The sequence below is a fragment of the Octopus sinensis genome, linkage group LG8 (assembly GCF_006345805.1).
Source record: "Octopus sinensis linkage group LG8, ASM634580v1, whole genome shotgun sequence".
Lineage (NCBI taxonomy): Eukaryota > Metazoa > Mollusca > Cephalopoda > Octopoda > Octopodidae > Octopus > Octopus sinensis.
In genome coordinates, this window is record NC_043004.1 from 50,501,798 (window position 1) to 50,515,027 (window position 13,230).

Sequence of the window (13,230 nt, forward strand, 5' to 3'; positions counted from 1 at the left end):
GATCTGAAAGTACCATCTTGGCTATTGCACACATCCAGGACTTACCATCTAGGTTGAAGAAGATTGTCCCTATCTCAAGATTGAAACCCTTCCAGAACATCACTTCCACTCCTTCTGATCCAGGCTTTGTTACTATGTGGTATGTTTTATTTTTGTGTGTGCTATTTGTGGTTGTTGAACCCAACCTCTCCTGTTTGTATTTTAGTTTTAAACAATTTCACATATTCCATAAATACACTGTTGTTTTTGCTAACAAGTGGTAACAGCTGGGGCTTTATTTGTGTTCTGTTGTTGTGTTTGGGTATGTTCCTGTTGTTGGCATGGTGGTAATGATGGTTGTGATAATGGTGATGTTAGTAGTGGTTGTAATGGGTGTGATGATGGTGGTAGTGGTAGGAGTGTTTGTGTTGTTGTTGGTGTGGTAGTGATAGGAGTGGTAATATTAGTAGAGTTGATTGTGGTAGTGGTGGCTGTGTTATTGTAGGTGTAGCATTAGTGGTGGTGGTGGTGGTTGTGTTGCTGTTGGTGGTATGGGTGTGTGAGTGTTTGTTGGGTTCTGTATCTCCTCCTCTAATCTGTTGGCCTTTTTGCTGAAGCAACGTTGTTTATTCTTATATTTCTTTCACTTTATCCCCAATGAAGATCCATTCTTGTGAATCTTCCAACTTGACTTTGTTGCACAGCAAGTTTTCAAAGTCAAAGCCTGTGGTAGAGGGAGAAAGGTATGCCTGAGTGTGTCCATGTGTGTGCTTGTGCTCTAGTGGACTGTTGTGGAGAGGGTCTCTTTAGGTTGTGTTGGCAGACACTGGTGATGTTCTCCTGGGCTGTGGTGTTAGAGTCAGCTGCTGTTGATGTAAAATTTCCATTGCTTTTCTTTTTAGATGGTATTTCTGCTGTTGATGCTACTAATTTTATTATTGGTGTTGTTGCTGATAAGGCAGTGGTGTCAGCAGTAGTTTTTGCAAGGAGGTCTTTCTTCTCTCCTTTACTGAGATGGTTTGTGTCACCACATAAGTAACGCCTTGGCTTTCTGTCCTCAACTGACATGAACAGTTGAAAGCAATCTAGGACATTGAACAGGTCAGAGATGGCTTCCATTCTTTCTTGATCTATTTGGATCAATACCTCCATCCCTATGTCCAACCAACTTTCTTTCTATAGACTATGAATTTGCAATATGTCCATTTTCCCTTCCATATCTAGCAAGACAATTACTACCAGCCAGCCAGCAGATATCAATTTCAGGTAGTATATTAACTGCCATTATTTTCACAACTATTCTGATGTGTAGGTCAACATGATAAGTTCATTGCCTGTAGGGGTGTTACTGAGTATTCCCTGCCTTTCCCCTCCACTTTAGAAATCTCACTTTAATTATGCTAAACCTTCTCTCTGAAGGGACAAATTTTGATACTCTCGATTGGCTTCAGACACTTTTCAAGTTGAGCTTGTGTCACTCACTTGATTTGTCTGAACTTCAATGCTTTATGTTTATTTAGTATTGTTTTCTTCTGGGTTTCCTGAATCTACTGAGGCACAGTTAAGGATAAAGTCCTCCCAATTTTACTTGGGAACTTTTTTAACGTTCTTTAACCCTTTGGTGTTCAGATTACTCTGTTAAATGTAATACATTTTTCACTTAAATTGTTTTGAATTAATCATACATTATCTTACAGCTTTGAAGTTTCAATGGTGTGACAGTTTATTCTTAGAATGTCAATGTAGGTTAGGTGTGAGGGGCCAGATATGGCCAGTTTGAATGTAAAACATGTAGGATATTTGGGCCGGATATGGCCGGCTTAAACACCAGAGGGTTAAATCCTGCAACAATAGAGAAATTGACTCATTGATTTGCTAGTTGTGGTGTTAGCATTGTTAATGGTATTAGTTTTAATTCTGTTGATGACAGTGTTTCTTTCAATGCTTGCATCTCTACTCTGTTTGTCATTGATACGGATATTGCCCTTAATGTTTCTAGCTGCAGCAGTGTTACTAATATTCATGGTGGTCAGGTGTTACTTCCACCACTGTTCTCTAGTGATTTTATTTTATTTATTTTTATTTATTTATCTAGTTTCAGCTCACAAGCTGTGGCCATGCTGGGGCACCGCCATTTGGTGTTGCTACATGATTTTACTTCACGAGTGCTTTTTAGCAATTGCTATTTGGTGCATGAGAGAGTTCGATGCAGCTGCCCTCATCTGCACCTCCTGCCGTGAAGTTGGTTCATCTGGGATACCTGACAAGAAGAGATCCAGTTTCATTTTAAAGACATCTGCGTCCACCCCATGCATGTCTCTTAGGTTCTTCGGGAAGATATTGAAGAACTGTGGGCCTCGGAAGCCCAGGCTATCACAGTATCTTGTCCTACATCTTGATGGCAAATTTGGATTTTCCCATTGTTGCTACTGTTGTTGCCATTACAACAACTCATATTCACAATAATGGTAGCAGGAGGAAGACGGGGTAAATGCTGTTTAAAGCAACCATAATTACTTGACCAGTCTTTCTAAAACCTGGTCAGCATAATAACAAAAAACACAGCAACATCAACAAAGTCTGTTTTTTGAATATACAAATGAAGCAATAAACACGCAAGCAGATTTTGAAGATGGACAAGCACAACAACAACAGCAGCAGCAACACCAATCTCAGCAGAATTTGAACTCAGAACTAAATGCTACTAAGCATTTTGCCCAGAATGCCAACTCACTGCCTTAGAATATAACAGAAATATTGATTTAGATGGTACTTTTAAGAAACTTTTTGTAAAATGAAGGTATCTTAATGTAGTATTAAAGTGATAATGTATTAAAACAATGATTCCTAAAGTGGCCATTACTGCCCCACCTGGGGCAGTGGAAAGATCCATGGGAACAATTGAAGAAAAGTGGGGGTGATAATGGGGTGGCCAAAAGGGGGTGATGGCTGTAAAAACAACAAAATAACGGGTTCATTTGGGTTAAGTTTTATTTGTGAAATACTGTTGTTTTGAATTTGCTGCAGAAAGTGGTCTACGTTTGTGGTGGTGAGCTGGAGAAAGGTTGCTAGGAATGTGACCTGATTGCAAAGGGGACAGCAGCTCGAAAATGCTTGGGAGCCAACTGTATTAGAGTGATATGCATTGAATTGATATTGTGCTATTAAAGTGATAATGTTGCATAAAAGGGATAATATATTAAAATGATAAAAGTATAAAAATGGTGACCCTTTTTTAAAAGAAATATTGAAAAATTAGTCAAAATGCGCATATGTGTATATATGCAATTGTATCATCATCATGATCATGTAATGTTAATTTTCCATACTGGCATGGGTTGGCTGGTTTGACAGCAGGGCTGTGCCAAATTCCAGTGTTTGCTCTGGTATGATTTCTATAGCTGGATGCCCTTTCTGTTACCTTTCTGATACAATATGTACTGTGTGATTTACTTCATACCACTAGCACTTGTGAGGTTGCCAAAGTAACTTGCAAGGCAGATAATGAACAAGGAAAAAGGGAAGAAAAACAAGGAAAAATGTGTGTGTGTGTGTGATTATTCTGACACTGCATAATAATTGTAAATGAGTGTCACCGTCATATAAGCAGTGACTCCCATCTCAAATCCTCTGTGAAATATTTTTCAGCCGTGGAGAAACACAACCTGGTTGGAAATAGGTGCAGGTTGGTGACAGGAGAAGCATCTAGCTACAAAAAAAATCTAACTCAATGAATTCCATCAACACAAATTAACAGTGGACAATAAAACAGTGATGATGATGATGATGATGATGATGATGATGATGATGATAATTATATATATATATAGGGTTGTGTGGTAAGTAGCTTGCTAACCAACCACATGGTTCCGGATTCAGTCCCACTGCGTGGCATCTTGGGAAAGTGTCTTCTGCTATAGCCCCGGGACGACCAATACCTTGTGAGTGGATTTGGTAGACGGACACTGAAAGAAGCCTGTCGTATATATGTGTATATATATGTGTGTGTGTCTGTGTTTGTCCCCCTAGCATTGCTTGACAACCGATGCTGGTGTGTTTATGTCCCCGTCACTTAGCGGTTCGGCAAAAGAGACCGATAGAATAAGTACTGGGCTTACAAAGAATAAGTCCCGGGGTCGATTTGCTCGACTAAAAAGGCGGTGCTCCAGCATGGCCGCAGTCAAATGACTGAAACATGTAAAAGAGTAAACATATATAATATATGATGTAATATAATATAATACACACACACATACACACATATATATGTATACATATATATGTGTGTGTGTATTATATTACATCATATTATATTATATGATATGTTATATATGTACATATATATATAATTATTTTCATCATCATCATCTTCACTGTTTTATTGTCCACTGTTAATTTGTGTTGGTGGAATTCATTGAGGTAGATCTTTTTTGTAGCTGGATGTTTCTCCTGTCACCAACCTGCACCTGTTTCCAAGCCAGGTTGTGTTTCTCCATGGCTGAAGAAATTTTCCCAGAGGATTTGAGATGGGAGTCACTGCTTATATGACGGTGACACTCATTTACAACAATCATGCATTGTCAGAATAATATGTGTATATATATATATATATATATATATATATATATATATATATATTTCGTTTTGGTATTTGGTTTGCAAGATTCTTTATGTGAATTTGTGTGTTGAAGCTTATATTACTGTGTATGGGGAGAGTCATTCTGTTTTAATGCCTTATTCATTAACACACTCACTGGTTTGATTTCCACTCATTTACTTACTTAGTGTTTCTAAAATTTTCATTGCTTATTGCAACCTCTTCAAAAGTCATATATATGCTGTATACATATTTTTTGATCAGCAGTAAAGCTACATATGTGACTCATAAACATAGACTTTCATGCAATGAATTTATCAATCAAGCATATTGTATATAAATATGAACAAACATAAAAAAAAATATATATGTATATCTGTCGTAATAACCATGCACATTATATATAGATAAAATATTGTATTTGCAACTTGTGTATACTGTATATACGTCTATGTATGTATATGTGTGTAATTTTATTTTCATCTGAAATGTTAATTTTTATTGAATATTGAACAATTAAGACACCTGGATGTTTCCATCACTGTCTGAATTTAAGCACCAAATTGATACAGCCCCTGTGGAACTTCCATCTTTGGAGTCGTAATCGCAAAATTCTTCAGAAAGAATCTTCAATCTATGGAGTAAAAAAATTCACTTTTAAATATATATATATTTAAGTACATGTATATGAAAAATAATATAAGTAGTTCAGCAGAATATATCCATAGAATAAGCACCAGGCTTACAAAGAATATGTTCAGGGGTCGATTTCTTCAACTAAAAGTTGGTGCTTCAGTATGGCCACAGTCAAAATGACTGAAACAAGTAACAGAGTAAAAGAGTTATATACATATATATATATATATATATATATATATATATATATATATATATAATATATATATATAAACCTTACTTGGAAATGGATGTGTGGTGTTTGATAATATAATAATATAAATAATATATATATATATATATATACTAGCAGTATTGCCCGGCTCGTGCGTTCTATGCACGCAAGAATTAAGCTAAACTTGGATGAAGTTCAATCAAAATTCAATTATATTGGTTTTAAAATCAAGCATTTAATGCCCTCTATTTTTGTGCTTATGTGTTCCATTTCCTCAGTAGGAAGTACATAGAAGCGTTTCATAAATTTTTGTTGATCAAATATTAATGGCTGAAAATATCTCTATAATAAGCTGTACCAGATGAAGGACCAAATTTGCTAAGTAAACTGTATTAAACACACACACACAGTTCTACACATATGCTTTGGTTTTTGAAAATGCAACATTGAACAAAGGCTATCCTAATATTTGAATGAAACCATTTCACTTTAATTTGTGGAACCAGTTGCTCCTGTATGATAAAACTTAATATTTATTTAATCAGTGAGATATTAGACTAAATCAATTGAAGATCACACAACAGACTCAGTAGTTGTCAGTTTGTATTCTGTCATTTGTAACTTCAACACAAGAGAGTCTCTTTTTCAAGTATGGACTTTATGAAATTTTACTCATCATACATTGAAGGACAAATCTTTCAATTTACAATTTAATATAGTGGAGCATTTAGTATATGTGTATATATATATATATATATATATATATATATATATTTTACCTATTGTATGCATTGTGTTATTTTTGTAATTTACTTAATCTTTACTTTTTAATTGTCATTTTGATTTTAAATTTTCTATGATATGTAATTTTCTGGATGGTGTAATTTAATTATTCATTTTGAGTTGATAAAAGGTGGTTTTTTTCTAATGTTTTATGTATATGTATGTATATATAGTGGTATAAATATCAACACAATTATTTCTCCTTCCTTTTTTTTCCTCTTCTCCTTTCTTCCCTTCTCCAAACTCACAGACACCCCCACACACATGCACACACACACAGACACACACACACAGACACACACACACACACACACACACACACACACACACACCTCCACAAAAAAATCATAAAAAGAATTCTTCTTCTCTAAACCCCAAAAAAACCATTTGACCATCCCTTATTAAACACACACACACACACACAATGAGAAAAAGAAATATAATTTATGGTCTACCTCCCTGCCACCACACACTCAATAACACTATGAATTGGTCAAAACTGAAATTCTTTTCCCCCAAGATCTTAGACACCCCCTTGGAGTAAGCATGCTGTCCAGCAGAGCAAAAAAATTATTTTCTGCTTCTTCTTCCCTCTCCCTTTCCCTCTTCTTCTTTAGCACTCATTCCAAATACAAACACACACACACACACACACACACACACACACACACACACACACACATGCTCTCTCTCTCTCTCACTTTCTCCTCGCAATGGCCCAGTGGTTAGGGCAGTGGACTCGCGGTTGTAGGATCGCGGTTTCGATTCCCCGACCGGGCGTTGTGAGTGTTTATTGAGCGAAAACACCTAAAGCTCCATGAGGCTCCGGCAGGGGATGGTGGTGATCCCTGCTGTACTCTTTCACCACAACTTTCTCTCACTCTTACTTCCTGTTTCTGTTGTACCTGTATTTCAAAGGGCCGGCCTTGTCACTATCTGTGTCACGTTGAATATCCCCGAGAACTACGTTAAGGGTACACGTGTCTGTGGAGTGCTCAGCCATTTACATGTTAATTTCACGAGCAGGCTGTTCCGTTGATTGGATCAACCGGAACCCTCGTCGTCGGAACCGACGGAGTGCTTCCACCATCATTCCTCCCCACCACTACAAACTCAATACCACTATAAAATGGTCAAAACTTTTCACACAAGAACTTAGTTTGATTTGAAAACCTCAATAGAATGGGAGAAAGCTCTAATACATGATCTAAGTTATATGATGTATAAAAAATGTAATATATGAATAAACATCTGTAAATATAAACCATCCGATTTTCTGAGTACCTCATTTCTTCTAAGTTATATATATATATATATATATATATCTATGTACACATACACACACACACACACACATATATATATATATATATATATCATCATCATCATCATCGTTTAACGTCCGTTTTCCATGCTAGCATGGGTTGGATGGTTTTGACTGGGGGCTGGTAACTAGATGGCTGCACCAGGCTCCAGTCTTGATCTGGCAGAGTTTCTACTGCTGGATGCCCTTCCTAACGCCAACCACTCCAAGAGTGTAGTGGGTGCTTTTTACATGCCACCAGCACGGGGGTCAGTCAGGCGGTACTGGCAATGACCTCGCTCGAATCTTTTTACACGTGCCACTGACACAGGTGCCAGTGAAGTGACGTTGGTAATGATCATGCTCGAATGGTGCCCTTTTACATGCCACGGGTATGGAAGCCAGTTGGCTGCTCTGGCAACGATCACAATGATCACGCTCGGATGGTGTTCTAGGCACCCTACAAGCACAGGCATAAGTGCCAGTAAGGCGACGCTGGTAACGATCATACTCGAATAGCCTCTCTGTCAATGATCACACTAGTATGGTGCTCTTTGCACCCTGCTAGCACGGATGCCAGTGATCGAAATGATTTTGATTTTGATTTGATTTTGATTTTGATTTCACTTGCTACAACAGGTCTTTGCAAGCAAAGTTTAGTGACCAAAGAAGGAAAAGCTATGCATAAGCGGGCTGGTTATGCTCCTGGCATAGGCCATGGGTTATGGTCTCATTTAGCTTGCCGGGTCTTCTCGAGCACAGCATATTTCCAAAGGTCTCGGTCGCTAGTCATTTTCTTGGTGAGGCCTAATGTTCAAAGGTCATGCTTCACCACTTCATCCCAGGTCTTCCTGGGTCTACCTTTTCCACAGGTTCCCTCAACGGCTAGGGTATGGCACTTTTTCACACAGCTATCCTCATCCATTCTCACCAGATGACCATACCAAAGCGTCGTCTCTCTTGCACAAGTCCAACTTTTCTCTCAAGGTACTCACACTCTGTTGAGTATGCACACTGGATATATATATATATGGATATATATATATAATATATAATATATATATATATATATGGATATATATATATATATATATATATATATGGATATATATATATATATGTGTATATATATATTATATATATATATATGGACATATATATATGTATTATGTGGTAAGTAGCTTGCTTACCAACCACATGGTTTCGGGTTCAGTCCCACTGCATGGCACCTTGGGCAAGTGTCTTCTACTATAGCCTCAGGCTGACCAAAGCCTTGTGAGTGGATTTGGTTGACGGAAACTGAAAGAAGCCCATCGTATATATATATATATACAGGTACAAGATTTTCTGGGCAGGGAACACTGACGGAGTCGGGGGCGTGGGTATACTTCTTGCGGAGAAATGGGTAGGTAAGGTAATCGAGGTAGTCAGAGTAAGTGACAGAGTAATTAAAATTAGATTAGTTCTTCACCATAGGACAGCTACCATCATCTCGGCATATGCCCCTCAACCAGGGCTACCGGAAGGACAAAAAGACCAATTCTATGACACCCTATTGCGGACTACTCATTGACAAATGACAGTGACCTTCTCTTCGTAGCAGGTGATTTCAATGGACATGTTGGACGACATGTTGGGGGCTTCCATGGCGTCCATGGAGGCTACGGTTTTGGCTCTCGAAATGAGGAAGGAACCAGGCTGCTGGAGTTCTGCGATGCAAATGACCTTATGGTCTGCAATACCCACTTCAGGAAACCCACCTCTCACCTAGTCACCTACCGTTCTGGCAGACACACCAGCCAGATTGACTACATCCTTGCCAGAAAAAGGGAAAGAGGGCTGATTATAAATGCCAAAACCTTCCCAGGCGAAGAATGTACTCCCCAACATAGATTAGTAGTTAGCGACTCTTCAGGATCAGAGCTAAATGGTTGCCCAGAAGAAGACCAGCTTGGAGGAGAAGGGTCTGGAAGCTTAAAGATCCTGCAAATGGACAGAGATTTAGAGACATACTACTCGAAGCCTCTGACGAAATAGAAGGGGATATAGCTTCACTTAATGTGGAAGACAACTGGAGATTCCTACGGGACAATCTGCTGACAGCCACTGACCAGATCTGTGGATGGAGCAAAGTACCATCTCGACCCAGAGTAACATGGTGGTGGAACACTGTGGTTGACAGGGCTATTAGACAAAAGAGACAGGCTTGGAAGGACTGGAAGAACGGTGGTAGCAGGGATTGTATCAGACAGCCAAAAGGGAAGCTAGGAGACAGGTTTATTTAGCCAGAGGGAAGCGGATAAGAAAAAATTTGCCAATGTTCTGAGCCGTGAGGATGAAAGACTTGAGGTATTTCGTGTTGCAAGACAGTGTGTGAGAGAGAATTGTGATGTGGTAGAGAGAAGTGTGTTCGCATGGATGATGATTCACTTGCGCTAAATGAGGATGCAAAGAGAGAGGTTTGGAGATGCCACTATGAAAGGTTGCTGAATAAAGAAAATGAATGGGATAAAGAGAGTCTGCCGAATGTTGACCCAACAGAGGGACCAGCTATCCGAGTTGATAGTTCCGTGGTAGCTAAGGCAATTAGAAGCATGAAGACAGGGAAAGCCCCAGGCCCATCAGGAATTACTGCAGAGATGCTCAAAATATCTGGCAGTGTCGGCTATAACCTAGTCACCCGTATAGTCAACCAGGTGATACACGAAGGAGTCATACCCAATGACTGGTGTAGCAGCATACTAGTCAACTGCTACAAAGGTAAAGGTGATGCCCTGGATACAAATAATTACAGAGGTATCAAGCTGTTGGATCAGTAATGAAGGTTACGGAGAGGGTCATAGCCCAACTAATTAGAGAGAGAGTTAGTTTAGATGAGATGCAGTTTGGTTTGTCCCAGGGAAAAGCACCACTGATGCTATATTCCTGGTAAGGCAGCTGCAGGAGAAATACCTAACCAAAGATAAGCCCCTGTACCTGGCTTTCGTTGACATGGAGAAAGCCTTTGATAGGGTCCCCCGATCCCTCATCTGGTGGTCAATGAGGAAACTAGGGATAGATGAATGGCTGGTGAGGGCTGTGCAAGCCATGTACAGAGATGCCGTAAGTAAGGTTAGAGTTGGCAGCATGTACACAGAAGAATTCAAGGTAGAGGTTGGGGTCCACCAGGGTTCAGTACTCAGCCCCCTCCTATTTATCATAGTCCTCCAGGCAATTGTGGAGGAATTCAAGACAGGTTGCCCCTGGGAGCTCCTCTATGCTGACGACCTCGCTCTAATCGCTGAGTCACTATCAGAACTGGAGAAGTTCCAGGTGTGGAAGGAGGGTTTAGAATCGAGGGGCCTTAGAGTCAACCTAGCTAAAACCAAAGTACTAATAAGTAGAAAGTTAGAAAATCCACAAATATCCTCAGGAAGATGGCCCTGCTCGATCTGTAGAAAAGGTGTAGGTAGAAACTCTATAAGATGTACCCAGTGTAAGCTATGGACACATAAGAGGTGCAGCAATGTCAAAGGTAGGCTAACTGGGAAGATAGTTTTTGTATGTGGCAGATGCTCTGGAGCATTGACCTCCGAAAATCTGCAGAAAACAACTTACGTCACTTTCCGGGGGGAAAAACTAGAAGTAGTTGATAGCTTCCGCTATCTAGGTGACCAAGTCAGTAGTGGGGGGCGGGTGCGCTGAAAGTGTAACTGCTAGAATAAGAATAGCCTGGGCAAAGTTTAGGGAGCTCTTACCTCTGCTGGTGACTAAAGGCCTCTCGCTCAGAGTAAAAGGCAGACTGTATGATGCATGTGTACGAACAGCTATGCTACATGGCAGTGAAACATGGGCCGTGACTGCTGAGGACATGCGTAAGCTTGTGAGGAACGAAGCCAGTATGCTCCGATGGATGTGTAATGTCAGTGTACTTACTCGACAGAGCGTTAGTACCTTGAGAGAAATGTTGTACCTAAGAAGCATCAGTTGTTGTGTGCAAGAGAGACGATTGCGCTGGTATGGTCATGTGGCGAGAATGGATGAAGATAGGTGTGTGAGAAGTGCCAATCCCTAGCAGTTGAGGGAACCCGTGGAAGAGGTAGACCCAGGAAAACCTGGGACGAAGTGGTGAAGCACGACCTTCGGACGTTAGGTCTCACCATGGAAATGACTAGAGACCGAGACCTATGGAAGTATGCTGTGCGTGAGAAGACCCGGCAAGACTAGTGAAGCCATAATCCGTGGCCCCTACCTGGGACGTAGTCAGTCCACCTGTGCATACCTTCCTTCTTGTGACACTTGTGAAGACCTGTTGAGGCAAGTGAGAATCGAATCGAATCAAATCAAATCAAATCGAACCAAATCAAAATAGATGAACATCAATGGAATTTGTATCCTTGTGGTACCAGTGCCGGTGGCACATAAGAAAGCCATCCGAACGTGATCGTAGCCAGTACCGCAACGACTGGCCTCCGTGCTGAGGGCACATAACAAACACCATCCGAGCGTGGCCGTCCGCCAGCCCCGTCTGGCACCTGTGTCGGTGACACATAAGAAAACACCATCCGAGCGTGGCCGTCAGCCAGCCTCGTCTGGCACCTGTGTCGGTGGCACATAAAAAACACCATCCGAGCGTGGCCGTCTGCCAGCCTCGTCTGGCACCTGTGTCGGTGGCACATAAAATCACCCACTACACTCTCGGAGTGGTTGGCGTTAGGAAGGGCATCCAGCTGTAGAAACACTGCCAGATCTGACTGGCCTGGTGCAGCCTTCGGGCTTGCCAGACCCCAGTTGAACCGTCCAACCCATGCTAGCATGGAAAGCGGACGTTAAACGATGATGATGATGATGATGATGATATGTGTGTGTGTGTGTGTGTGTGTGTGTGTGTGGTGTGTGTGTTTGTGTGTCTGCGTTTGTCCCCCCCAACATCGCTTGACAACTGATGCTGGTGTGCTTACATGTCCATAACTTAGCGGTTCGGCAAAAGAGACCGATTGAATAAGTACTAGGCTTACAAAGAATAAATCTTGGGGTTGAGTTGCTCGACCAAAGGCGGTGCTCCTGCATAGTCACAGTCACATGACTGAAACAAGTAAAATAATAAAAAACACTATGTTATTTTAATCCCGAGCAAGGCCGGGTTATCTGCTAGTATATAACAATTCTTACCTGGGCTGTAGGTACTGCTGTAACTCAGCTGCTGTCCATGTGGTGTCTTTAGAAGTAATGACCAATAAGCCATCATGCTTCAGCAATTCCCAAAGTCGATAAAGCCAAGCTGTAAATAAATCAAATATATAGCCATTTGTCTGAGAGGAGAAGTGTTGTAGTTGTTGCTGGCTCATTTCTGATCAAGTAGACTTATGATCAAAGATGTTCCGTCCAATTTTTACTCAAAAATAATCTCTCCAGTTATACATTATATAATGTAGCTTTAATTTTTAAAGATACTAAGAAGTTATTTGAGGGAGATTTGGTTGTTATTTCTAACCAGTCACATTTATAGCTAATGTGATTCAAGAATTTGGTTTCCATTGTAATCACATAGTAGATTTTCTAAGGTGTGTTGACTGAAATATGTAACTTGACTTAATCTTTTAGCATTTGCACTAACCATATGGTCCAAATATTCTATCTGTTTTAGCTTTTTTTTTTCGTTCCATTTGATCAGATTCAGCCTCTTGCAGCTATCCTATACTCTTTACTCTTTTACTCTTTTACTTGTTTCAGTCATTT

General features: G+C 40.2%; 1 protein-coding gene across 4 annotated transcripts in view; it reads right to left on the minus strand.

Moving 5' to 3' along the window:
* Window positions 1-4,708: 4,708 nt before the first annotated feature.
* Window positions 4,709-13,230, minus strand: part of LOC115215235 (ergothioneine biosynthesis protein 1-like) — an 86,220-nt gene continuing 77,698 nt past the window's right edge. For all 4 annotated transcript variants that reach the window (XM_036505400.1, XM_029784471.2, XM_029784472.2 and 1 more), the window contains 2 exons: window positions 12,664-12,772; window positions 4,709-5,210 (listed from right to left, as the gene is read on the minus strand). In XM_036505400.1, coding sequence (XP_036361293.1) covers window positions 5,093-5,210; window positions 12,664-12,772 — 227 coding nt within the window. In that variant the 3' untranslated portion in view covers window positions 4,709-5,092. The remainder of the gene's footprint in view (window positions 5,211-12,663; window positions 12,773-13,230) is intronic.